The 25,867-nt window shown below is 37.6% G+C and overlaps 1 protein-coding gene across 1 annotated transcript in view; it reads left to right on the forward strand.

The window, feature by feature from the left end:
* Positions 1-10,940: 10,940 nt before the first annotated feature.
* Positions 10,941-25,867, forward strand: part of TM9SF2 (transmembrane 9 superfamily member 2) — a 51,776-nt gene continuing 36,849 nt past the window's right edge. Inside the window, exons 1-3 of the mRNA XM_033104725.1 lie at positions 10,941-11,334; positions 23,195-23,262; positions 24,943-25,036. Of these exons, the coding sequence (XP_032960616.1) occupies positions 11,164-11,334; positions 23,195-23,262; positions 24,943-25,036 (333 nt within the window). The 5' untranslated portion in view covers positions 10,941-11,163. The remainder of the gene's footprint in view (positions 11,335-23,194; positions 23,263-24,942; positions 25,037-25,867) is intronic.

The following is a 25,867-nucleotide window of genomic DNA, read 5'->3' on the forward strand; positions in this document are numbered from 1 at the left end:
TATAAGATGTAAAAACTTCAATAGCTATACATAAATTTGAAGTTCCCCCACTTTCAACCTTTACTATTGTCACCAGGCTGGTGTGTACCCTTCCGGATCATTTTCTGTGCATGTACATATATGTTTAGGTAGCCATTGGAATATACAGAATTTTTGGTTTTGCTTTGAGTCGCAGAACTATTCATTGGAGTCAAGGCCAAACTCCTCACAATTTATAACATGCCTGCCCTAGCCTATTGTAATATCCTTGCCCTGTGTGGTATAGCTCTCAAGGCAGCCAGTTGCTCACTGTCAAACTGCCAAACCCATGTCCGATAGTAGCTATGGATTTTTGGAGAAACAGCTTGGCCTATAGGATGCCTGTGGCTTCACTTCCTGCTGGCAGCTGTGGCAGGAATAGATGAGGGAGGCGGGGATCCTCCAGGGAGCGTGAAAAGTGCTGATTGCCCGGGTTCAGTAGGGGTCTCCTTTTCAGTGCCCATTCTGCTTTCAGAATCTCAGGCTTCTGCTATGGATGTGGCAAATAATGACTAAGGAGGCCAAATGCATGGGGTTTAAGTTCTACTTTCTAGGTTTTTGGATCAAAGCATTTAAAAGTTTCGCCTAACATAACTGGTTACTTTCATAAAGCAAAATCAAATAAGCCAACTGCTATCGGAACTCCTGGCAGCTTCCTAATGCTTAATGCTTGTTGAGACTTCTGATCCATTTGTAAGACAAGCTAGAATTGATGAGAAAGGAAAACACATACTTAGTCTATGATTGCATCATTGCTTCTACATTTTTCCATTTCAGAAGGAATTCTGGCTGCCTACCCTGCAGTGAAAGTTGTAGGTTAATGGATGTTAATGAGAAGCCTAATGGTGCAGCCGAAGGCCAGGACACTTTGTGCTACAGCCCCTGGCGAAGCTCAAGATTTGTGGAGAAATGATAGCACTGCCAGTTCTTTTATAAGCAAGAGAAATATGTTATCCAAAAGTTATTTTTCCAATAATGCAGTGAAGCCTCTTTGTCCCCCAAAGGCTGAACCCACATGAAATAATGGCAGGCACCACTCAAGTTTTCCTATGACATGATGTATGTACATATATATATAGGTACATAGCCTGTCTGTATAAAATCTCTTGACAAATGAAATATATGTTCACTATTTTTTAAAATGGAAATAATACATAATTAAGAGTGAAGAAAGTCAGCCTATGTTCGATTGCATAGAAATAACTCACTGTAAGACTTTTCATGTGTGTCCTTCCATTCTTTTTTCTGTGATGATGTATATTTTTCAATTTTAAACACTTCTTTCTATGAGTTTCAATATATACATAGATTTGTGTTACCTCCACTGAAATGAGGATACAAAACAGTTCTATCATTTCCCCCCAAATTCCCCTTGTTATCCTTTAATAATCATACCTTCCCTCACCCCTAATCTCTGGCATTATCAAACACTTTTCTGTCACTGAAGCTTTGGGTTTTTGAAAATGTCATATAATGTCATGTAAATGAAATCATAGAATCTGTAACCTCTTGAGATTGGCTTTCTCACTCGGTGTATATGAGATTCATCCAAGATTGTGTGTATCAATAGCTCGTTACTTTTTATTGTTGAGTACTATTCCATTGTATGAACGTACCATGGTTTGTTAATGCATTTATGGGTTGAAAGACATTGGATTGTTTCATAATTCTAGTGATTATGAATAGAGCTGCTATAAATGTTTGTGTACAAATTTTTATGTGAACATGTTTTCATTTCTCTAGGGTTTAAATACCTAGGAGTGGGATTACTGGGTCATATGGAAAGTATATGTTGACTTCGTATGAAACTGTTAAATTGTATTCCAGAGTGGCTGTACCATTTTACATTCCCAACAGCAATATATGAGAGTTCCAAATGGCCTACATCCTGGTCAGCTTTTGATATTGTCAGAATATTTCATTTTAGCCATTCTAATAGGTGTGCAATGGTAACCTGTATGGTTTTCATTTGCATTTTCCTATTGGCAAATGATGTTGAACATCTGTACTTATTTGCTATCTATATATCCGCTTTGGTAGTGTCCTGTTCAAGTCTTTCACCATTTTTAAATTGGATTGTTTGTTTTCTTACTGTTGAGTTTTCAGAGTTCTTTATATATTGGAATAAAGCCCTTTGTGAGCTAGGTGATTTACAAATATTTTCTCCCAGTCTGTGATTTGTCCTTTCATTCTCTTAACAATATGTATACATTAACAAAAGTGAAGTCATAATGTGTGTGGTATTTTATACTATACTTAGCAATGTATCGTAAACATCTTTCCATGTTATTAGTTCTTCTTGACATAACTGTAATGGCTGCAGGCTATTCCGTTGTATTCCATTTCCCAGAACATGAACATCAGACAAAACCATTCTGTGACCATGATCAAGATAAAACATGACTCCTTTGTCATTATGTACCATGATTTTTTAACAAACTCCTCTGTTGAACATTTTGGTTGCTTTCCATTTTTCACTGTTAAAAATACTACACTGGTAAATGTAATTAGAGCTAATTTTTCCCACATATTCCAAATATTTCCCAAAGACAGATCCTGAAAGTGGAATTGTTCTTTCAAATTATATATACATTTTAAAGACCTTTTCAAAAATATATAACGCCAAATTGCCCTTCAGAAAGGCTATTTAACTCTCAGCATCAGAGTTTGAAATAATATCAGACACTATCAATTGCTTGGTAGATTTTTTAAAAGTATATCATTGGGTTGTTTTTTTTTAATGCCATTTCTTCATTACAAATAAGGCTGAATATTTAATTGCTTTTTGCCATTTGTATAACTTTTTTGTATGCGTGAATTTTCTCTTCGTGTTCTTTATGGATTTTTATATAGGGGTAGCTTATCTTTTTCTTATTATTCTATAATAACTCCTTATTTTATTGCAATTGTTTTCCCCCAGAGTTTTGTTTCAAAGCACCTTAATTGTGCAGCCCCTTTTGAGTCCTTACTCAAATCCTTTTAAACCAAGGATCTGCCAGTGTTATGATTGCCAGATTTAGCAAATAAAAATAAACAACAAATACTTTTGAAATAATTATGCCCCAACTAGACATGGGACATATGTATACTAGAAAAATATTTATTGTTTATATGAAATGTAAATGTAACTGAGCATCCTGTACCTTTTCTGGCAACCCTAGCTAGGAGTCACACATGCAGTGGAGTGTGGCTGAGTTGGGTGTTAGTTTCTAAAATCGGCAAAAATTGTATAAGGCTAAATATACCATTCAAGTCCTTGAAGTAGCTTTCAAAGTTCAGTATGCATGGACTTCTGCCTTCTAGACTATATGGTAATCCTTACGCTCAGTGAAGTTAAGAACCTCTCAGGAATAAAAGGAACGTCCCTGGGCAGATGTCTGGTCATTCAAACCATTTCGCTCTTGTGTAAAGTGTTTCTGTTTGTCTATAGGCTTTTTCTATTTTATAGCAGTTTTCTAAAATGTTTAAACATGTATTTATTGGTAGTTGTGGTCGTTCAACAAGATACAATGGAGAAATTCATCTCACATGGGTCTTACATTCTAAAGTTAGCTCTCAAGAAAAACATGATCGTGCTGTGACTCCACTGAATTATTTTTATAAGTTACCCTCCAATCCATGATCCCCAACTCCCTCAGTTCAAATTTTATTTTCAATAAACATTCTACCCCCAAATTACTCAATATTTTTCTCCTGGAGGAACTTGTATATTTTGGCTCATTCAGTAGCTACTTAAGAGTAATCATGGTGAAGAACCTCATCTCACTTGTGTAATCATGTTGTGCAATCATGTCCTGTTTCATGCATCCTTTGTCTTTGTTCCTTTTTATGGATGCTTTTCTATAAACTTTGCCCAACATTTATTTATATGAAATATACCTAGCAATACTCAGAAGTTTCAAAGTAATCATTAGGTAGGATTCCAAAGTAAAATGTATAGAATGATATATTCATTTCTCTCCAACACAATTCGTGAATGACATCAAATCTCATTTATTTATAGAATATTCAAAACATTCCCATGAAATAAAAAAGTTTGTAATCCTTGCTAAAGTTTATTTTAATAGGATTTGGCCTGTAGTGAAAGATACTGTCATATTGTCTGTATTCTCTTCTATACATTTATATCTATAACTATAATATACATACAATACATATTCAACATATTTATATCAATACACGTATTAAAATGTTCCCTCTGTCATTTTGCATGTTATATTGCTTTTATTCACGAATACTATCTAAATACACTAACTTTCTCCTTATATGCTAATTTTCAAATCCAACATGGTATAAAAGAGTCGCATGGCTCTAGTCACATCGGTTTGGCCTCTGGAAAATCTTGTTCACTTTTGAAGAGATAGGCAGGTCAAAGAGCAACTCAAACATTTACGAATAAATATGTATACATATATACATATGCGTAAATATATATGTGCACACATATACATACACACGAACATTGACATACATATATTTAAACTGTTTATCATGGAAAATTTCAAACGCAAAAAAATAGAGAATGGTATAATTTTCCTGCACCCAACTTATATGATTACATTTTTCACAATAATATCTACTTTAATAAACTTTAAAAAGTATAACATACACACAGAAAAGTGCACCAATTGTTAAGTGTACAGTTCTATGAATTGTTATGAAGTGACAGCTCCCAGACAACTACCATCCAGATAAAGATACAGAATACAATCAGCCGTGCAGCTGCCCAATCGTTACTTCTTTATAACTCCCAGAAGGTAACCACTATCCTCATTTCTAACATCATAGAGTGAGATTCTGGCCATGTTTGAACTTTATTTAAATGGAATCATACAAGTGCTCTCATTTTCTTTTACTTAATATGATGTTTGTGAGAATAATATATGTTGTTGTGTGTAATAGCATTTGTTTTCATTGCTGTGTAATATTCTACATAGAGTAGAACCAGACTACAATTTATTTATCCATTCTACTGTAGACAGACTTTAGAGTCCTGTTTTGGTGAACAAATCTTTTGGAGAAAGTAAGTAGACGTTTAGATCTAGGAGTGAAATTTCTGGGTTATAGAATATGTGGCCAAACAATTTCCCAACAATTTATTTACACTCCCACTGGCATTGTATAAGCAGTCCAGTTGTTCCACATCCTTGCCAACACTTGGTATTGTTAGTCTTTTAAATGTTAGCTCCTCTGCTGGGTGTGTAGCTGTATCTTATTGAGGTTTCAGTATATGTGTTGCCAAAGCGAGCACTCTTATTGAGGTTTTAATTTGCAATTTCCTCATGAGGTTGAACAAGTTTTCATTTTTCTTGACCATTGGCTATCTACTCTTGTAATATATCTTTTTTTTAATTAAAATGTATTGGGGTGACAATGGTCAACAAAACCACATAGGTTTCAAGTGTATATAATACATCATCTATATACTGCATAATGTGTTCGCCACCCAGAGACAGTTCTCCTTCCATCACCATCTATATTTGAGCCTCTTTACCCTCTTCTACCATCTCCCCAAAATGTACCTATTCTATCTCTTGCTCATTTTTCGACTAAGTTGTCTTTTTGGAAAAAAAAATTTTGATTCGTAAGAGTTCTTGCATCTTGGATAGGAACACTTCAGTGTTATATGCACAGCAAAGGTTGCTAAACTGCATTTAAACGATGCAGGGGCATTAAAGAAAGCAGAGTACTCTTATTGTGGTTCATTGCCTCACTTATAAAATGAAGGGTGAATCATTTAAACATCCATACAAATGAACACAATCTGAGTTTAAGAAATGGAGTTTACCCAGTGGTCTAATATTTTTGCAGAAGTTTCAAGAAAAAGGCAAATATATGTAGTGATACAGAGGAGTGAGTGACTGGCTACGGTAGTTACTCAGACAAGGTGCCCACTAGATGGCATTATCTTGATGAGAAAGGGAAAAGCAGCCCCTGGCATGAGGAGCTGGCCTGGTACTCACCCCTAGGCCTTCCTGAGTATAAACAATTTCACAGAACATGAACATGAGACAAAGCCACTCTGACCCTTCTGTAATTATGTCTAAACAACAGACAAAAACCTCAACATTGTCCAAACCCCAAAATGGCCAAACATTGCCCTACTCTGGCTAAGAATAGTGACTGCAGTTGTTTTTTCAGTTTGGTTTTGTTTGTTTTACCATTTACAATGTTAGCCACAATCTAGTCTGCCCCCCTTCTACATAGATAAGTCTTATTAAGCTCCCCAGTGTTAAGAACTACCTCCACTTCCTGGCAGTGTTCAGTAGAGCAAAACTCCACTTCTTTAAACACTCCCCCAAATCATCAAACACATACTTGAATCCTAGAATGGGTTCCTTTCTAACACCCTCTTACTAAGACATCCCATGTTTCCCCGCGGTACGCATTCCCCCACACTGCAACAAGGAGTAGTAAATGGGATGAGTAATAAACCCAGCGACTGCTGTGTTCCTGGTGATCTCTGGCTGGAGGACATTGGCACTGGAGAAGGCTCGACAATCCAGCAGCCTGAGACAACTTACTTGCCAGAACAGTGAAGACGGATCTAACTCTGGGGTGAATTTACATTAGCCACAGACACAGAAACTGATGAATAAATATAATTAATTAATTTAAAAAATAAACCAAGAGGAGTCAGAAAAGGCAAATATAGAGAGATATAAAGTAGATTAGTGGTTACCTGCAGGTGTGTATAGAAAGGGGATTAAATATCAAAGGTCATCTTATAGGGATGATGTTCTAAACCTGCATTATGGGGATGGCAGTGTAACTCAGTAAACTTGATTAAAAATAATCATTGAACTGTACACTTAGAGTGAGTGAACTGCACAGTATATAAATCATAGCTCATTAAAGTTGTTAAAACAGCAATAATCCTAGAGACCAGCTACTTGAATCCAGCAAACATTCTCTCCTTATAAGGAAACTACATGGCAAGCTACATGGTAAACAGAAAATTGGTTGGTAGGCATAAATTCAGAGCAAGCTGAATTGGCTACAGCCATACCTTGTTTTATTGCACTTTGCTTTATTATGCTATACAGATGTTGCTTTTTTTTTTTTTCTTTTTTACAAATTGAAGGCAAGACCCTCCACCAGCTAAGAGATTACAGTTTGCTTTATTACAATACTCGACCACTTATTAGGGTGGTCTGGAACCAAATCCTCAATATATCCAAGGTATGCTTGTACATAATTAGAATATGTCCAGCTACATCCTAGAGACAGACATACACCACCAGCAGCACTGCAGACACCGAGTCTTTGGGCCAGGCCATTGTCTTCCCCAAGTAACACTGTTTGCCTCTGTGGCTTTCATTTTTCCAGAATCTGCTGTGCAAATAATCCCTCTTCTGGTCCTACTTTAGCTTACAAACCAAGTCTTGTCCTGGGAATCATTCTTTGATCCTAAAACTTATGAAGATCTCTGATACTTTGAACTACTACCAAGTGTATAGCCAGTTATTCGGGGCCAGTTTTATTTCCAAGTTGCAGTGTTCAAATGGGAGGGAAGGGGGTCTACGCATAACTCACTTTTTGTCCTTTGGACTAACACAATTTTATATCTGAAATTTAAGGTCAATGAGGCGATTTTTATCTTCTACAAAATCTTGAAAGCCCATTCATTTACAAGCATACAACTAGTATAGCTGTCCTTTCTGCAACTTGACGCAGAAGTGCGTTGCCAGATAAAACACATGCAAGTCCTATGGAATATCTGAGACATTCATATACTAAAATATTATTCATTGTTAATCTGAAATTAAAATTTAACTGGGCATTCTGTACTTTTATTTGAGAGTAAACACAACGAAGCAGTGGGAAACGCAAAAAAAAAAAAAAGGCTGTCCAAATTACTTTGGAGAGGAATGCTTCGAAGAAACAAATACCGTTGAATCTTAAACAGGAGCCGGCAAAATGTTATCTGCATCAGAGAAAAGAAAATACATCACATCCCTCAAGTTTTACAGCCGAGTCAGAAGCATTAATTAGTACTTTGGGAAATGGAGCATCACAATCTAGGGGAGGATGGAAGGAAAACTTCACTTCTTCCTAGTTTGGAATTGGAATAACTACTCAGCCTTTTGACATGATAGCGCCCAGAGGGAAGCACCCACAAGCCAGGAGGATTCCCTTTTGTTCCCTGAGTGGGAAGCGGGGCGATCTCTCTACGTCACGCCTTGGACTCGGCTCAGACACTCGCGCCAGGTAACCAAGGGAACAGCGGGATGGCCGATTCCCCGCAGAGGCCGGATCCGGAAGTAAGGCGTCCGCTCCGCCCTGCGGCCCAGCCCTGTCCTCTGTCCTTACCAGGCCCGCCGCACCGGGTGACGTGTCTGAACTCTGGAGGCGGAAGCCGGAAAGAGGTCGCGGGGTAGCAGTCGGCGAGGTGCGGCCGGCGGGCCGGCCTTGCGCATGCGCAATCGACGCACTGGTAGGACCGGATTGTGCCAGGAATCCAGAAACCATTTCTATTGAGGAAGACTCCACTTCTCCGGGTTTTGGCTGATGCTGATCTTGGAAGATTGAGCAGGCGGCGGGCTCTGGAGGGAAGAAGATTGGGGAACCATTTGGACTCCCAGGCCCCTGTGGGCTCCACTTCAATGAGTAGCCCAGTGGTTGCGGGCAGTCACTACCGCTTACGTCCTCTGTAAAAGAAGGTTAACCTTGTCTGGAAAACTTGAGGTTTATTTCAATGCTGAAAGTCTACGATTCTAAATTTTGATCTAGTATAGTATTTCTGTGGTCTGGCTAGTACCAGTCCTGTAGTGCTTTCCGGTTACTTTGGGTGCCAGACGCTGCTCTAGGTTCTAGGGATGTAGAGATACAGGATGTAGAGATGAGGTCCTTACAGGTAGTGTGGGATGTCAGGTTAAGCAGAAGAATGGTATTGAGGGTATTAAAAACTTTTTTTCTTTAACCACCAAAAGCTTTTCTGAAAGACTGAGTTATTAAGACATATGCTAGCCAGAAAAAGGACCGGGTCCTGGGGCACGCAGTCTAAACCACCAGCAGCAGCGCTGGATGAAAAGACGAACATATCTGCTGTCCTGGGATTGATGGGGCTTTTTTTTTGATACAAACAGATGTAAGGTGTTTTGAAGAAATTTACACTGGCTATAGATAAAGGAGGTGGGAGAAGGTGAAGCGGGCTAGTCCTTGGATAGGTGCTAAAGAAGTGTCTGCTCTTGGATTGGTTGTAGGCAAAAGTCTGGACGATGCCGTGGTACCTAGCTGTAGGCTATTCTCTAGATCATTGTGGAAATAGCCACCTGGAAGTTAATTCAAAATTATAGCATACATTCAGGAATATTATCAGTCCTTTGATGTTTTCCACCTGTAGCTGTTAACTGATTAACTTCTCCTGTCTCTTCCTGCCATCCTCCAGCCTGTTGTAATTTAAGACATTTCAGAATTTTCCCCTTGTCAAGGGATGTAAAGATTTTAAAGTTGCACTTGCCAAGAGTGGAAGCTGAGGGGCTGTCACACTAAGTAGTCCCGGTCAACTAAGATTTTGGCTTGTGGGTGCTTCCCTCCGGGCGCTATCATGTCAAAAGGCTGAGTGGTTATCCCAGTTCCAAACTAGGAAGAAATTTAGGTTATCTCCCAAGTTGGGGGCCTGAGAAGCAGGGAGGCAGCGATGCCATTTTCTGAGGTGGGAAAAACGGGGGCGGGGGGAGGAACGGATTGGGGTGAAGACAGTGAGATAGTGAAGGTCGAGTATTTAATGGTGCCAGATAAATAGGTGATAGTGAACAAAAATGTTAGTTTTCCTCCCCTTTTTAAATTGAGAGAACACCTGCTTCATATTATAGTGGGAATCTTCATGACTTCAAGTACAGAATATTAGAAATCCTTTTCCTTAGCCTGACTCGCTAAGGAGAGGGAGAGGGAGAGGGTTCTAGTGGGGGCAGGGGAAGTGATACTCCCACTGCGAGATTGGCTTTTGTAAAAATGGCTGCCATCCTTCTGTGCGAAGCAATGTGTTCAGTGCTTAATATACTTTTAAAAAAATTTTAATCTTCACAGCAACCTTAAAAAGATGTTCTTTCCTCTCTGCTTCCCAGTTTTCTCTACTACCTGTCACTTGATTAATTAACTTGCTCAAGGTCATATGACTAGTGTTCCAGAACTGAAGCTTAGTGCAAACCACCGAAAGCAAATTTCTCCTTTTGGTGAGAAATACAAAATACACCACACACACACACATACACACCTATGTGCACATACAGTCATGGACATGATATCACTTCAACAGGAAAAGTGACAGAAACTTGCTGAAGGATAATCATAGCAAATTTCTATTTCACTAGGACTACTTTCCTCAATGAGTTCTAGGGTGTGCCCACATCTTCCTTTGCAAAGAAATGTCAACACTACCTTTTATTCACCTACTCCCGTTTTTCTCTCCCACCTCTTTCCCACTCACTCTTAAAGAGGTCTTGTTTGTTCTGTGCATTCATTGTCCCACGCAAGCATGCACCACCGCATCCAATGCTTGGAACCTGTCTGTGCAGGCACCTCTGGGTAACTGTCTCTTTGAGAATTTAGGCCAGTTCCTCCCCATGTGTTTCCTTATTCTGCTCTCAATCAGTTTACCAAACTTCTTATCGCCACCAAGTCCGCCTCCATCAGCAAGTACTCTTTGGAGCACCAATTCTGTAATAGGGGTTGGCGGGCTGCTGGCAGTGTGGTGAGGAAACTTCAACATGTTTCAGGGAAATTGAGACAAAGCAACAAGCCAGCGGGGCCAGGCAAGCGGGACGTTCCGTGGCGCCCCAAAGTAGCTCTAGATCGGAATTTGGCAAAGGAACGTGAGCATCGGAATATCTCTCCCAGCAACCACCCAGCCAGCCGGCTGAAAACCTGGAAAGTGGATTTCCTCTACGTTCCCTCCCGGAAACTCCTGGGGGCGCTTGCGGCCGCTCTCACTGAGCATGTGCAGGCGGCGTTGCGCATGCTCTGTCGAGGTCCGGTTCGGTTTCTGTTGCGGGACCAGCGGTGTCTCCTAACGCAACCCGAACTGTCCGGCGCGGGGCTGGCCTCCCTCATCTTGGGCGGCCTTGTAGTCTCCGATCCTCCCCGTCCCTCATCCCCTCTTCACCCCCTCGGCTTGTTTGCCCTTTCCCGGAAACAGCCGTCATGAGCGCGAGGCAGCCGGCGTTGTTTCCACCTCGGTGGCCGCGGTTGTTGCTGCTGTCGCTGCTCCTGCTGGGGGCGGCCCCGGGCCCGCGTCGGGGCGCCGCTTTCTATTTGCCGGGCCTGGCGCCGGTTAACTTCTGCGAAGAAGGGAAAAAGAGCGATGAGTGCAAGGTGGGTGAGGCCTGGTGGACCTCTGGGTGCACTGTCGGAAGGGGAAACCTCCCTCTGCCGGGAAGCCGGGGTCCGAGGGGAAGGGGGCGTAGCAGTGAGTGGGGTCAAGTGTCTACAGAAGCGCGTAGGCTCGGCCGGGCTGTGGGTCGGAGGCTCTGGAACGGCCCTTGTGGAGACGTAGATTCTGCAGGACTCAGTGGGCCTTGGTGAGGCTCGCCTCCCGTCTGGCGGGCCAGGTTGCACGAGCAACTGTATTCAGTTTTCCTGGAACAGGGACTATGTATGTATGTATGGCGCTTCCTTGGCGTTGGAAGCGTGCGTGTCAGTAGCAAGCGTTCCACTGCTGAGAGTGTTCGCTCACAGCCCTGTGTCAGGCACTCCAAGTATGTGGACCAGTAGGTCTTCCAATAACTTTATTTTATTGCTTCCTTGTTTTATTATACTTTCCCGGAACTCCTGGTTGGTTATGAGAGCTTGTTTGCAGGACTTCGGTATTTTAACTTGACGTTTCGCAGTTGCTTACTCATTTGTGAAATACAACACCCAGAACCGCATTAATAGTTGTGTAATGGCTGAAACAGTTAATTTCTAGCTTTCAAGTGTAAAAAAAATTTTTTAGTATACAAAAAATGTATAAGATCCCACTATTTTGTTTCTCTGAGATTGTTTTAAACACTTGGAGAAAGTGGCATTTTCTTCCTAGAGCGAGTCTTGAAACGTTGATCTCTTAAGACCTTCATACTCAAGGTTTTCAGTTTAACTGCTAGTAAAAGAGACATAAGTAACCTGTTTTTAGGTTATTCGGCATAGGACATGATGATATCCTATAATACATACACAGTTATTCTAAGTTGGTGAAACTTAACATTTGGGGCTTGAGAATCTCTTTGAAACCATTAATAATTTTAACAATTCAAGTAATCGTTCAGCAAACTTTTACAATCTATAAATAGGTTTATTTACCAAGTTTGATTTTTGTTTTAAAGCTGGTGTTTATTTTATATCTGCCAGCTTTATGTAGCTGTTAATTTTGAGCTTATTTTAGGGCCTTAAAGAAGCTATTAAATTTTTCATAGCATTTTACAGTTTCTGTTTAAAAACTTGGATCTCTAAAAATATCTAAGGATCTTTAAGGTTTACTCAGGTCAGTAGGCTTGAAACTGTCACTCTCATACCCTGCAGTGCAAGGAGCTTTCAGTTCTGACTGAAAGAATATAGTGCTTCCAGGTGGACGGGCAGCTAGTGTCACAAGCACACTGGTTTTTCCATTAAATATTTTAGTAACCGGCCTTTAAAACCTAGATTTTGGTCTTTAAATATAACAGCAATCGTGTATTGTATTCCTAGTGCCTTTAGAGACAAAAAAAAAAAAAAAAAAAAATGTATCCCTGTCTTCTAGGAATCCCAAAGTAAAGGACATGAGTTTATGAACAGATTATTGAAATCTGATACGTTATAAAAGATGCATGTCCAAAGTGCTCTAAAACACAAATGAGGAAACATCTGTGGATTGGAGTCTTCAGGGAAAGCTACAGCAAGGAAGTGACATTTGGGAAGAACTTAAAATATTATGAGAGAAATTTACAGATGGTCTGCCAGTTACATGATTTTTGTTTTCTCAACAGGTTTTTCTTTAAGTAGTACTTTTCAGTTACCTTTTGGTTAATTTCAGAGGATCCTTTTGGATTTTTAATTTTCAAAGGGATATCATTTCACCGAAATGTTTGGATTTCATCTTTGTTGCCAGTTGCTTTCACATCTTGGTCAATGGGAACAACTCTTTGATGAGAAGAAAGATGTACTTTTAGCAGTTTTTGTTTTTTCCTACAGTTTTGTTTTTTCCTACAATTTGACTAACTGGTGTAGGGAGTTTGAAGTAAATGTTAATATATATTCTCTTTGCCTCTCAAAGGAGGAAAACAGACAACAGTTTAAAAACAGTTTAAAATTTCATGCTTCAATCAGGGTTTTAACAATTTTTTTTCCTCATCCATTCCGTATCTGTTAAGAAGGGCAGTCTTGTGTACGCTATTCAGAAAAGCTGAAGGGACTTATTTTAAAAGTTAGAAATGGAAATAATTATTTCTAGAAGATGTTGTTGGAGTAGGGAATCAAGAGTTGGATGAATTGGGCAGGTCATTGATAGTTTCCATCAGTTTTTCCATCTGTAAATAAGGATAATCGTATTTGCTTATTCTGTAGTCCCCTTTAAAGATATTTTGCATTTCTTAGCGGAAAAGTACAGTATTTATCATCATTGTGATATTGTAAAATATAAGTGTAGAGATTAAATGAATATGGATATCTTCAGCATAAGTGTAATTTATGTACTGTAACGTGCATGTCCTGCATTTAGCTCAAAATATTTTACGTTCAATTCACTGGCAGAGGGACAAAGTTCAGTGAACATAAAATTATATTAATATTGCTCTGACTTCCATTTATGATCTTTATTAGCCTTCATAAGTGCTGTGACTATGTTCTGTGAGTTAACTTTTGTTCTTTTAACTTGCTATCATTACATGTACATTTGAATATCAACATGGTGCACATTCTCATTGGGTTTTATTGACTGTATAGTATTTCATTCTGTTACCGTGCTATGTATGGTTTGTTAACCATTTCTTGCTTATAGAGCATTTGGATTGATCCCAATTTTTCTCTATTTTAAATAGCTTTGCTAGAATGTATTTAGCATTTTGCTTTGCCGAATGTACTTGCATATTCCCAAATATGAAATTACTAGGTCAAAGGCAAGAAGCTTTAGTTAATATTGCCAGGGTTCTTTCAAGAAAGATAGGTTTTATTTACAACGCCATTAGCTAAATGATTCCGTGTCTCCACAATATTTTATAACTTTTATTTATCGATTTAATAGTTATGTGATGGTACGTAAGACATTTTTTAATGCTGCATTACTTTCATTGCTACTATTGCGGTTTCTCTGTCTTTTAATTTTTTTCTTTTATTTGCCTTATTAGTTTTTGAAACCATGATAATAAAGGATTGAACCATAGTAGTCCTTTCCTCTAGAATCCATTTTGCTTTCTTAAAATCAAGGAACAATAAGTTGACTGCAATAAGTAGGATAAAGCTCTGATTAGTTGGGAATAGATTTTCACAGGGTAAAATGTGCAGTTCTGATCTACTTTGTAAAAGTTTTGGCAATTACAGTTAGTTACCACATGCTGTTTAGATTTAGATTAAGTGTTAAGAGTGCTGAATGGCATTCTGATAGCTAATAGCTGAAGATTAGTGAGCAGTTTACCCTTGCTGCTTTTAAATTTCAAGTAATTACTGGTTTGTCAACATGAATTCAAACTTAACAACTAAACTCTATAAAACATCTGCCAGTCTTTAATTTTTTGATGTATATAGATCATGTTCTTAGATGAAAGATTAAGGTTTTCCTGTGCAGTAACGAAAAATGACCAAACATACCCACTAGTGATTTAAAAAAAGGAAAAAAGAATATTTAAATAAATTAGTTTAACAACTTTTTGACAAAAGGGAAACTTAACCAGAATCATACTTTTAAACTTAACTTTCTTGGCATTTATTTTTAGAAGCTTTCAATAAATGGCATGTCTGTTATTTGGGAAGCAGTTTCCTATAAATATGGAATAAGTCAAATTTAAGAACACAGTTCTAAAAGTTGCTCTGAACAGACACAAGTATGAATGTATATCTACCTGTTTTCATTTTACCATAGAAATAATTTGAAGATTTTGAAATATCTAAAGAAAAAATATAATGTACATGTGTACTTATCAATATAATTGACATATATATTTATTGATTGATACTTAGTGTCACATTCTCATAGTTTTCTCTAGAATAATAGAGCATTGATTCTTAGCTTCTGGAAACTAGTCAGTGGTGTGTGGGTTACTGATATTATTTCAAATATGAAATCTGGCGTTAGAAAGAATGACTTTGTGATAAATTCATATTCCAACTGTTGTTCTTCCTTCTAGTGAAAAAGTACATGGAGCTGAGTTAGAAAGTTTGCTTTCAGAAATAAAAATTTTGAATAAAATTATTTTAAAACTTATTCTTCATACTGGCGATCTGAGCGCTAGGATTGGGAAAGCAAGCAAGGTTGATATGGATAAAGTAGTGTCCTGCTGCCTTTGGCTCTGCACAGAAGGAAGCCCTTCCCAAGGTGTGGACTTGAACATCGGAAACAAAATCACAGACCCCACACCTCCCCGCACTCACGCAGACACAAGTGAGTTCCAGACACTGGCCTGTACTGTTAGCCTTAAGAACCCAGTTCCTATTCTTTGCCATTTTCTGTCAGTGTCCTCTCAGTAAGTGTTAGTTAATTGTAGCTACTTTAAATGTGTTCTACAAGGTGATTCTCTATTGCCATTAAAATTAAGTATCCATGAAAGCCTTTGGAGGAAATTTGTAAATATGTTTTTCTTTGCTCTTCTCAGTCTCAACTTTCAAACCTATTTATTGCCTTTTGCTATTATATACCTGGCACACTCAAAGTAACACAACTGTAGTCTTTATTATTATTAGTGCTAATTATATCATTAATCCTGAGAACAAACCTGTGATTTTTAGTTGGGGAAACTGAAGTTGGGTAAGACATAGTAACCCTCTGAAGAGTACATAGCCTGTAAGTAGTGAATCCAAGGTGCAAACCCAGGAGTGTCTGCATCCCAAGTCTGGGCTCTTCCCGTTGGAGTACTGCTGTAAGTTCCACGCTGAGCCCTCTGCTGCTCCTGCCTTACTCTGGAAATCCCTGGCTGCTCAGAATCCTGGACTTCCACAAGCAGTGCAGTTACCAACAAAAAGCTCTTTGCCTGTGTAATCAGTTTTTAAGTAGTCAGATTTTATATTCTTTTCTTTGATACAGTCTAAAATTAAAATTTTATTTTTCGGTGGGGTGGGGAGAGGAAGAACCTTAGCATCTAGGAGATTAGTTTCTGGGCAATGCTGGTCAAGTAACTCGAAGCTCATGAATGTTTGTTTGTGTGTGCCAACATTTTTACTATGTCTGCGTTAAGGTTTCCTTTCTTCAGAATTTTTGCCTCTGTGGACTTCTCTAGTATTTAATAGTTAAAGCTTTCATAGTTTTTCTTTTTTGTGGCTCTGCCTTGGTATCTCAGACCCTTTTGTCACTTGTCATTTGCCTTGATCCTTGTACAGAGTCACATTTCTTCACAGAGATTTCTTTCTGTCTTGAAAACCAAAAGTAGGTGTGGGGGGAGACAGATGGCATGGCAGTCAGGGTAGTATAATGAAAGCCGAAACAAAGGAATGAGGAGATAGGAAAAACGTAGCCCTGTGACATGGCCCATGTATCTTAAAGCAATAAAACAGAGTGTAGTTGTGACCAAAGCTGGGGATCAGATGTAAAATGGGTGGATTAGAACTAGAAATAAAATTGTACACTTGGGAGGAGAAGGATTTAGAAAGGAGACCATAGAACTCTAAACCATTTCCATTAAAAATTTCTTATGGTGGATTGTAATCAGTCTTTTTGTATAAGTCTTTCTTTAGAATTTATAGTCTTGCTTTAAGATTTATCTGTAACTTCCATAAAATGTTTAATGTTGCAACAACTTTTCATGCTTGTAATAACTTTGGGACATGTTGAAAGTGGGGTTGTGAAGAAACTAAGTAACCTTCAAGACACTTTCAAGTTATATCACTGATATTTTGAGGTTGGCTGTCTGTATTTAAGGTAGATTTCCAGAAGGAGATGCACTTAATTAACTTTTGGGTGGGAATAAAGATGTTTAGAGTGGAAAGTGACCTTAAAATTCATCAAATACTGTCAGTCCTCTTTTAGCACATTGCTATTTTAATGATAAGAAAATTAAATCCCACAGATTTAGTAGGTGCCCCAAGAACATATAAACAGCTTTGTCACTTTTTTCCCTCATCTGAATTATAAATTCTTTGAAGACAAGTGTTGATGTGTTTTGTATTATATCACTCACAATGTCTAGTGTGGGCATTAAATAAATATGATAATTGAATGAATTTCTCCTGGTTTTTCAGCATTTGTTGTTGTTACTGTTCTTCAGTTTTCACATACATTGCAAATTTTACAGTTTTCCCCTACTTAATACTTCTTTTGAAGTCCTCTTCCCTGCTTCTTGAACATTTTTGCCATTCTAAATTTTACTCTTTTATCTTTATTTCTTACTGCTTTGATTTGGCTTCTGTCACTTCCTAAGACTAAAGTGTGCTCTCAATTTTAAAGCCTTTTCTTTTTCCAACTCTTACTGTGACAATTTTCAAAATTCAAAACAGTTGGAAGAATAATATAATTATCACCCATATGTCCACCGAGACCCCTAGAGCCAACAGTTGTTTATATTTTCCCTATTTGTTTTATCTGCGTATGTGCTCGTATTGCTGGTTTTTAGGGGTGAGTGTCATGATGTCGAGTGTACTTTTGCCCTTCATCAAAACCACAAACCACGTAAACTCATTAGCAGTCGCATTTCCTTTCTCCTTTCTCTCAATTTTTAACATTTGTTCTACTGCCATATTACTACGAGTATCTCATTCTTATAATACTTCTGAAAATTTCCTTATTTCACTAGCGGATCAATATTTAAAATGGAGTATTGTAAATGTAGCATACTTACAAATGTTGTAAATTGCTCTGTTCTATGTTAAAGGTATCGTTAATTTTAATTTACACTTCTTAGCATGTTTTAAGTGATACGATTCTTAAATTTTTAGATTTTCACAAATTTAAAAAAGGGAGAATGAATGAAGTGCTACAGAAATAGCCAAGATGACGGACTCTCCACTGTGTTTTGATTAGTTCACTGAACATCAGGAAAAGGTCCATAATTTAGTGGTGATATCAATGATACATTAACTTTCCTATGAAAGTAAATGTGGAAAAGTGTCAGAAGAGATAAGAAGGGAGAAAAGTGGAAGACTGAGAACAGCAGAAATTAAAAGTGATGGTAGCAACAGTTGAATTTACTTTTTTTGAAGCAGCAGTCCAGTTTTTTAACTTGTTTCTTTGTCTTAAAGTAGAGCAAGTAATCCCTAGCTCCTAGGTTGCTATGAGAATTGTGCTTGATAATTACTATCTTCCCCTTCCCTAGACGAATAGCTAAGAAGGGAGTACTGAATAGGCGTAAACAGTAGATCAGAAGGCGTACTGTCCTAGTGCCCTTTAATGGAAGGGGAAGAGGGAGCGCTGCTCACAGAACCCTCAAGGTTATTCTCGTACTACTACATACTCAGATTCACGAATGTCCAATTTCTCTAAAATAATAGGTAATAATAGCTACGTTTATTTAGTCATTTAACTTAACAGCCATTGCCTACCAACTGAGGACCAGCTGCTGTGTTTTCTCTTTTGTTATCTTACTCATGCCTCACATTCAAAATTATTACTTGTCTAAGAGTTCACCTTTATCAAGAGTAGACCTAGTATTTGCTATGAACCCAGTAAATGTGGTCAGTGCTGTCTCCACCGTGAAGTCGCGTTCCCTATTTCCATGCTGTGTGTGAAAATTCATTTTGTTTTAGGTGAAAGCTTTGTAATAATTGTTTCTTGGGGTTTTCAGTTTTGGATAATTCTGTGGACAGCCCTTGATATTTGTGGACATCCTTATAAAGCACAAAGTAAGGCCAAAATATATGTTTTGTGGCATTGTTATTACCTTTGCTACTAGGAGTAGAATTTGAAGTTGCTTCACCAGATCAGGAAAGGTTGTTATATAAGGTAAATTTAAGGGGGATTTCATATTGGATAAAATGCCAAGAAGGTGGCTAAAAGCTAATAATGTGCAAGTAAGAAAACGGAGGGAAAGGGTGTTATGAATCTTTGGGCTACTGACTGAAATGGAGTTAAGTGTGGTATGATCAGTTAAAATGATACTAAATTATATAAACAAAAGACTGGTTTCTGGAAGAGAAATTTTCCTGGCATATAGAGTTATTCAAAGGCTTACAGTAGACCTAGAGGGAACTGGTGACTTTGACTTCTGACATTTTGACAATATTGTTTTTTAAAAAGGTTAAATTGGAATTTAAAGTGGTGTTGGTTAGCTTAAGGTCAGAGTGGGTTAAAGAATAGATGCATGGGGAATAGTAAAAGTGAAGACAGACTTCCAGGAGAGGTGCTTGAGGCTAATTTGGATCTTAAATTTAGCCTAGAATGAACATGAAATGTTTCATATATTAGGTTGGTGCAAAAGTAATTGCAGTTTAAAAGGTTAAAAATAATTGCAAAAATCGTGGTTACTTTTGCACCAACCTATACATAATAGTATTAAGCTCCCATGTATAACAAAGTAAAGCCAAGGGAATATATTTCCAGAAGCTCTCTTAAAGTTATATGAGAGAGCAAAAAGTAATAAGTTAATTTGGTCATAGACCAGTTAAGAAAGTATATTTGAAAAAGAAAAAAACAATTATATTTTTGAGATGATGAGCTCGAAGCCCATCGTCAGGTACAGAACATAGGAAAGAGATGAAGCGTGTCATTGAAGAATTATGCTTATGGCCAGAAAAGCTAATGAAAAGTAACAGTGTCATGCTGGATGAAACTTGATGTCTAAACCTGGAGTTTTGCCTGTAATTCTCCATGACATACTTTTTAAGAAAGATACGAGTGTAGGGCCAGGGCCTGAGAAAAGCAGCTGGCGTGATCAAGGAGACAGGCGATTCGAAAGATTAAGACCCTTCCGCTTTGAAAGATTAAGACTCAGAGGAGATACGAGAGAAGTCAAAGAAATGAGAATAGGGTTTTCTCTCGTGGTCTTATAACCTTGTAGCCAAAAAATGTACCATGAAACTTCAGAGAGAACATCACAGGCTGAGCAAAAATTCTTGCCTCATCCATTGGGTTGAAATGGAAGAAACTTTTACCTTGAATTCATATGCCCTTGAACAGTGTCCTAAAATTTTTTGCATAGCATCAGCTCTTTGAATCCTGTGCCCTGTTTTAGGTTCTCTAAGAACCTAAAGAACTTTTAGAAACTTTAAAAAACATTGACTTTAGAGAACATTGAAAAATACCTAGAAAACTGAGCTCAGGGATGAACTAGGAATTAAATTAAATCCAGCTTGCTGCCTGTTTTTGTAGGGTCCTTGAGCTAAGACTTGTTTACATTTTTAAGCGATTGGGAAAAAAGTTCAAAGAAGAATAATATTTAGTGGTGAGTGAAAATCAAATTTCAGTGCCCATAACTAAAGTTTTGTGGGGCTGCACTTGTGCTCGTTCTTATGTACCATCTATGGCTGCTTTAGCACTGCAGTAGCAAAGCCTAAAATATTTACTCCCTGGCCCTTTAAGAAAAAGTTTGCTGGCCCCTGGAATAGACAAACAACATTAGAGTTATTTTTCCAGGTAAGGAAAAGATTGTAGTGACTAGAGTAAAAATGTTAAGTGCATGAAGATGGTACTAAGCAGCATTTTATTATTTTCTGTTAATGGTGCTAATACCGAAGCCATTAGTCTCCTGTGACTATTGAAATATAATTAAAATTAAATAAAAATTTAAATGCAATTCTTCAACCACACTACCCAGTTGCCATGTGTGGCTAGTGGCTGCAATATTTGACAGTGCAGATAATGCATATTTCCATCATCGCTTAACGTTCTGTTGGACATCGCTGCATAATAGTAAATACTTACATAGTACTTTGTGCTAGATATTGTTCTTGAATCTTCTCAAAAACCACATGAAGTATGGATTAGTATTACCTCCATTCCATTAAGTTGGTGCAAAAGTAATTGCGGTTTAAAAGATTCAAAATAATTGTAAAAACCGCAGTTAGTTTTGCACCAATCTAATGAAAAAACCAAGACACAGCAAAGTGAAGAAACTTGCCCAGGATTTACAGCTAGTAACTGTCTGAGTCAGGATTTAAACCCAGGCAGCCTAGCTCAGAGTCCCTGGTCTTAATCACTTTGTACTGAACAAAGTTGAGAGTCAGGAATATGCTTAATTGTAGCACATGGGATTTAGCTTATGTGCGAAAATGGGCTGTACAGATTTTGAAACTCAAAACCTAGAAAGCTGTGTTGAATTTAATAGTGACATTTCTTGCTAGAAAGAAATCTAGAGATGTGAAGTGGATTAGCTTAGAGGAACCTTACAGTCTTCATTAAGATATATATGAAAAAGAGTGTTTGGAGTCTGATGTGTCTTCATAGCAGTGAAAATTATAAGTAGTGAACATTATTTTGGCAGAGTAAGCCATCAAGTCGAATTTTGCCTTCACAGCTGTTATACATATATGTGTATTTAAGCAGGCTGTAATGCTTAAATGTCATATCCCATTATCTTTTTAGTTAAAAGTGATCAGTAACGTAGTCTTGAGTATTTTGTGCAAGGAGACACAGTTTTTTTGTGTTTGAGATAGTGTTGCCATTGAGTTGTCATTTCATTTGAGTAGAATTTTAGGGTTTGCATATGATACTGTTTTCAGTACTACATACAAAAGCTGGTGTCTTTTCTTCCATCTTATAACATGAATGTTGGATGATCATTTTAGAAGATAAGCAGTGTAGCTTAGGCCATTTCCAGTTCTGAATATCATTAAATTTATTTGGTTTTATTTATTTAAGAAGTATTTTATAAGTGTTAACTCATCAGTGCTCCATGAGGAAAATACTGTTATCCCCATTTTGCTGATAAGGAAACAGAAGCACCCATGAGGAAACTGAGATATTAAATAACTTGACCAGAGTCACACAAGTAATAAGTAGTAGAACTGGGATTTGAACCCAGGCGAACTGGCCCCAGAGTCTGTATTTTTGCCTGCTATGTTTTGCTGCTTTTCCAATGGCAGTGTATTATTATTAGTTTGTTGTACATCAAGCATGTTGTCTTGCTTTTGGGATACTAACACGTATACAGGACTGCTGACAGCACTAGTGAATGAGATCAAAATGACAAATGTGGCTTTATGCCATTCCATGGAGTCTTACGATCACAGACTCCAGAGGCAGCCATAGCAAGCTAACTGTATACAAATAACTTGTGCCCATGTAAACAGCTCCTATTTAGTTGTTTTTCATTAGCACCAAAAAGTAGTTCAGGGCACACCAATTACTTACTGGCTTCTGCACCTAAAGAATTCTGTCATGAATAGCAGTGAGTCCTATGGAGAGAATGGGTTATATGTTTTAGGTCTTATGGAACTTCATTTACACCTTGGAGAAATTGTAGGAGCTTCAGCAGGAAGGTGCAGCTTTAAATTAGCCCATATATCCTAGGAAGTTGATAACAGCTTTTCTTCCCCCACCTCTCTGTTGAACTTGATCTGGTCTTGTGAATTTCTTCGCTGTTACTACTGTGTAGTTGGGCAGTCTCAAACTGTTCAGATCAGTCCTCCAAAGTTAGAGCATGTTGTCATTCTCCCTCTCCTGTCTGCTTAAGCGTGGTGCACAGTGCATGGGACTGTGTTTCTAGTACAGTTGATCTAGAATTTCTTACCTACTTGGGAGCATTTCTTGATTGCTGTGAGAATGCTTTAAAAAATTATTGAAAAAATAAAAATTATTTTGTGCTGCAGAATGAAATACTGAGTTTAAAAACCAGGTTTTTAACCAGCATCTACATTGATGTGATGCATTATTTATTTAAAATACCTTATTTAATTTTTTAGAAAATTTAGAACTTAAAAGACGTTTAGAAAATACTGGAGACATTTGCATCTCTGACAGTTATTTTGGTGTAATTTAAGTGCATATAAGTCACACTCAGTGAATGGATTTGTAAAACAATTGTTTAAAGTAGATTAGATATCATGAAATTTCACGTTTCAAACATGTCAAATTCTTTTTCAATTCTAAGCATGACTTAAGGTTTGATCTTCAGTTGTTTATCTTCTAATTCTGTTTCCTTATTTTCAGTCTGAAATAGAACTGTTCGTGAACAGACTTGACTCAGTGGAATCTGTTCTTCCTTATGAATATACAGCGTAAGTTTTCAGATCGGTTTTTATATAAAATTTTGTGACTCATCAGGATTTTGTGCATTTAGAACTTTATTTTTTCCACAGTTGTGGATAAATTCACATGCATTAAAAAATGTAAGGGCTTGAAAACATTTTTAAATGGATAATTTTTATTATTAAAATGTGAAATGTGATCTTTTTATGTCACTTTGCAGTACAACAGAAGCACCAACTGAAAGAATGGATTTCCCTTTTCATCTGACTGGATAAAAAGCCATTTTGTTTTCTTTAAATTTTTTAATAATAAAAAAACCCCACAAATTTTTAAACAAAATCCTTACGTCCCACATAATCACTCCCTGCTAATAATTACTTTAATGTCTGCTCCACATTTTTTCTCTGCATACGTTAATGTACATAACCACATTTACATGTTTTTATTTTAAACAAAAGTAGGTTCAGACTATTATATTTGATTTGCACCTTGTTTTTCTCACTTTGTCTGTTATGGGCATCTTTCCATGTTAATACACAACTACCTCAGTGTTTTTAGTAGTAGTTTATTATTCCTTTGTAGAGATTGGTTAGAGTCCATGTGTGATTTGTTTCACTATTTATGAACATCTGATTATATCCATCTTTTGATTGTATAAAAATGCTGTGTGAATATCCTTATTCATTTGACCATTGTGTACCTTATTGGGTGTAAAACATAGTTCTTAAATTTTAGTTGGCTTCTAAATTTCTCTGGGAGCTATGAGTTTTGAAAGAAAATATGTGTTTACTGTAGGAAAAAGGCACACACAAAAAAGTCACACTATCCTATAAGAATCTGTATGCCTAAATATGTATGAGAAGAGAATACAAAATTCATAAATGGATGAAACATAATTTATGTAACTGTTGGAGACTGACTGCTTTTCTAGGTTTTGTTCTATTATATCAACGAACATTTCTTCTTAAGTCTTTGTGGATATTCCTGGGAAAATTCAGTGGGTCTTTTACAAGCAGTAGATAGTTTTCATTTGGGTCTTCCCAGCCCGACGTTTTTTTAATCACCCGAGATTCATCTTCCCCTAGGAATCTAACTGATCTGCAGCCATCGCTGTGCTGGTCTCAAGTACTCCCATATCATTCCCAGGTGAACACAGAACTGTCCTTTGATTTTCTGCCATGGAACTGAAAGTAGGCTGTAATTGTTAAAAAAAAAAAAAAAAAAAACTTTGTTAAAATCAGGTTAGTAACACAAGGAAATAAGAACACAGAGCTAAGCTTACAGCTGGCTGGTGATGACTTTTCCACAGTTCTATTCTCAGACGATCTGTCTAGCCTTGCTTCTCATTTTGGGATGTGTTGGCCAGTGTGTCAGGATGAGGCAGAAACCCGGGGAATATTGACACATCTTCTTAAAATGTCATTATTAAGTAAAGATTTGGATTGCAAAGCTATACCAAAAGGAAATAAGTATATAAAATTAAGAGTATTATTTAGAAGTCAAAGCATTGTAAGACTTAATTTTTAGATGTTTCATGTTTGTTTTTGTTTTGGGGTACATGGAACTGGGAGTATGAATGAATGTATTTCTTACTCATCTAATGGAGCTTCTGGAATGATCAGTACCTAATCTGCCCTCAAGATTGCCTAGGTGTTTGTTATTTCATTGCTTCCTTTTGTGTTTAAAAATTTAAATATTCTTTTCCCCAGGTTTGATTTTTGCCAAGCACCTGAAGGAAAACGCCCATCTGAAAATCTTGGTCAAGTATTGTTCGGGGAAAGAATTGAACCTTCACCATATAAGGTTTGTATTCAGTATTATATGTTATGTAGTTGCTTTTTTTTCCCTTACAGAAAATCCTGAGATAACTTGGTCCTTCTAGCTAAGGAGGAATTCATTTCTCTTTTGCATCCAGGAATAGTTTCTTAAAGTTTCAGTTTAGAAGGATCCCTCCCCTTCTCATGATATGCCATGGATAAGTTTGTCTTAACGAGCATTCATACAACCAGTGTTATAAATGATAAAGTAGTAGCCTACAGACAGTGCTTAGACCCCCGGCCTCACCTTACGCAGGGACCTAGAAGCCCCGGGTCCTGAGAAGTCGCCCCAGCTGCTCCCCTTTTTCCCCCCCTCTTTCAAAGCAGTGTCCATAGACTTTCTCTGTTAGCAAATACAGCGCTCCTTGGACTCCCTCATTGGGTTTCTGGGAAGCTAACCTCTCGGTTTCAACCATTAAAACTGTGTTTGGAACATCTTTGATATATTTTTAGGACATCGGTTAAACCAGTCGAAGCACAATATAAAATATTCTCTTCAATATGTGTATTTCATCATCACCCAAAATGATTCTACCTTTTAAATCTAGTATCTTTTAAACCCGTTATCCTTCTGCATTGCACAGTCCCCTGTTCATTTTATATCTGCTCTCCTGCACGAAGAATAATGGTCTCTCCCTTTCAGGAAAATTTAACTAGTTTATAATAATAATGTATCCCCGCATAAAAAAATAAAGAGCGCAGAAGAATATAAAATGAAAACTAAGTCTCTCTCCGCTTCCCACTCAGTAGCACGTCACAGTTTGTCGTTAATCTTTCCTGACATTTTCCATGCGCTTAAAAGCATATATAAATAAAA

This window comes from Rhinolophus ferrumequinum, chromosome 4, assembly GCF_004115265.2.
Source record: "Rhinolophus ferrumequinum isolate MPI-CBG mRhiFer1 chromosome 4, mRhiFer1_v1.p, whole genome shotgun sequence".
Classification (NCBI taxonomy): domain Eukaryota; kingdom Metazoa; phylum Chordata; class Mammalia; order Chiroptera; family Rhinolophidae; genus Rhinolophus; species Rhinolophus ferrumequinum.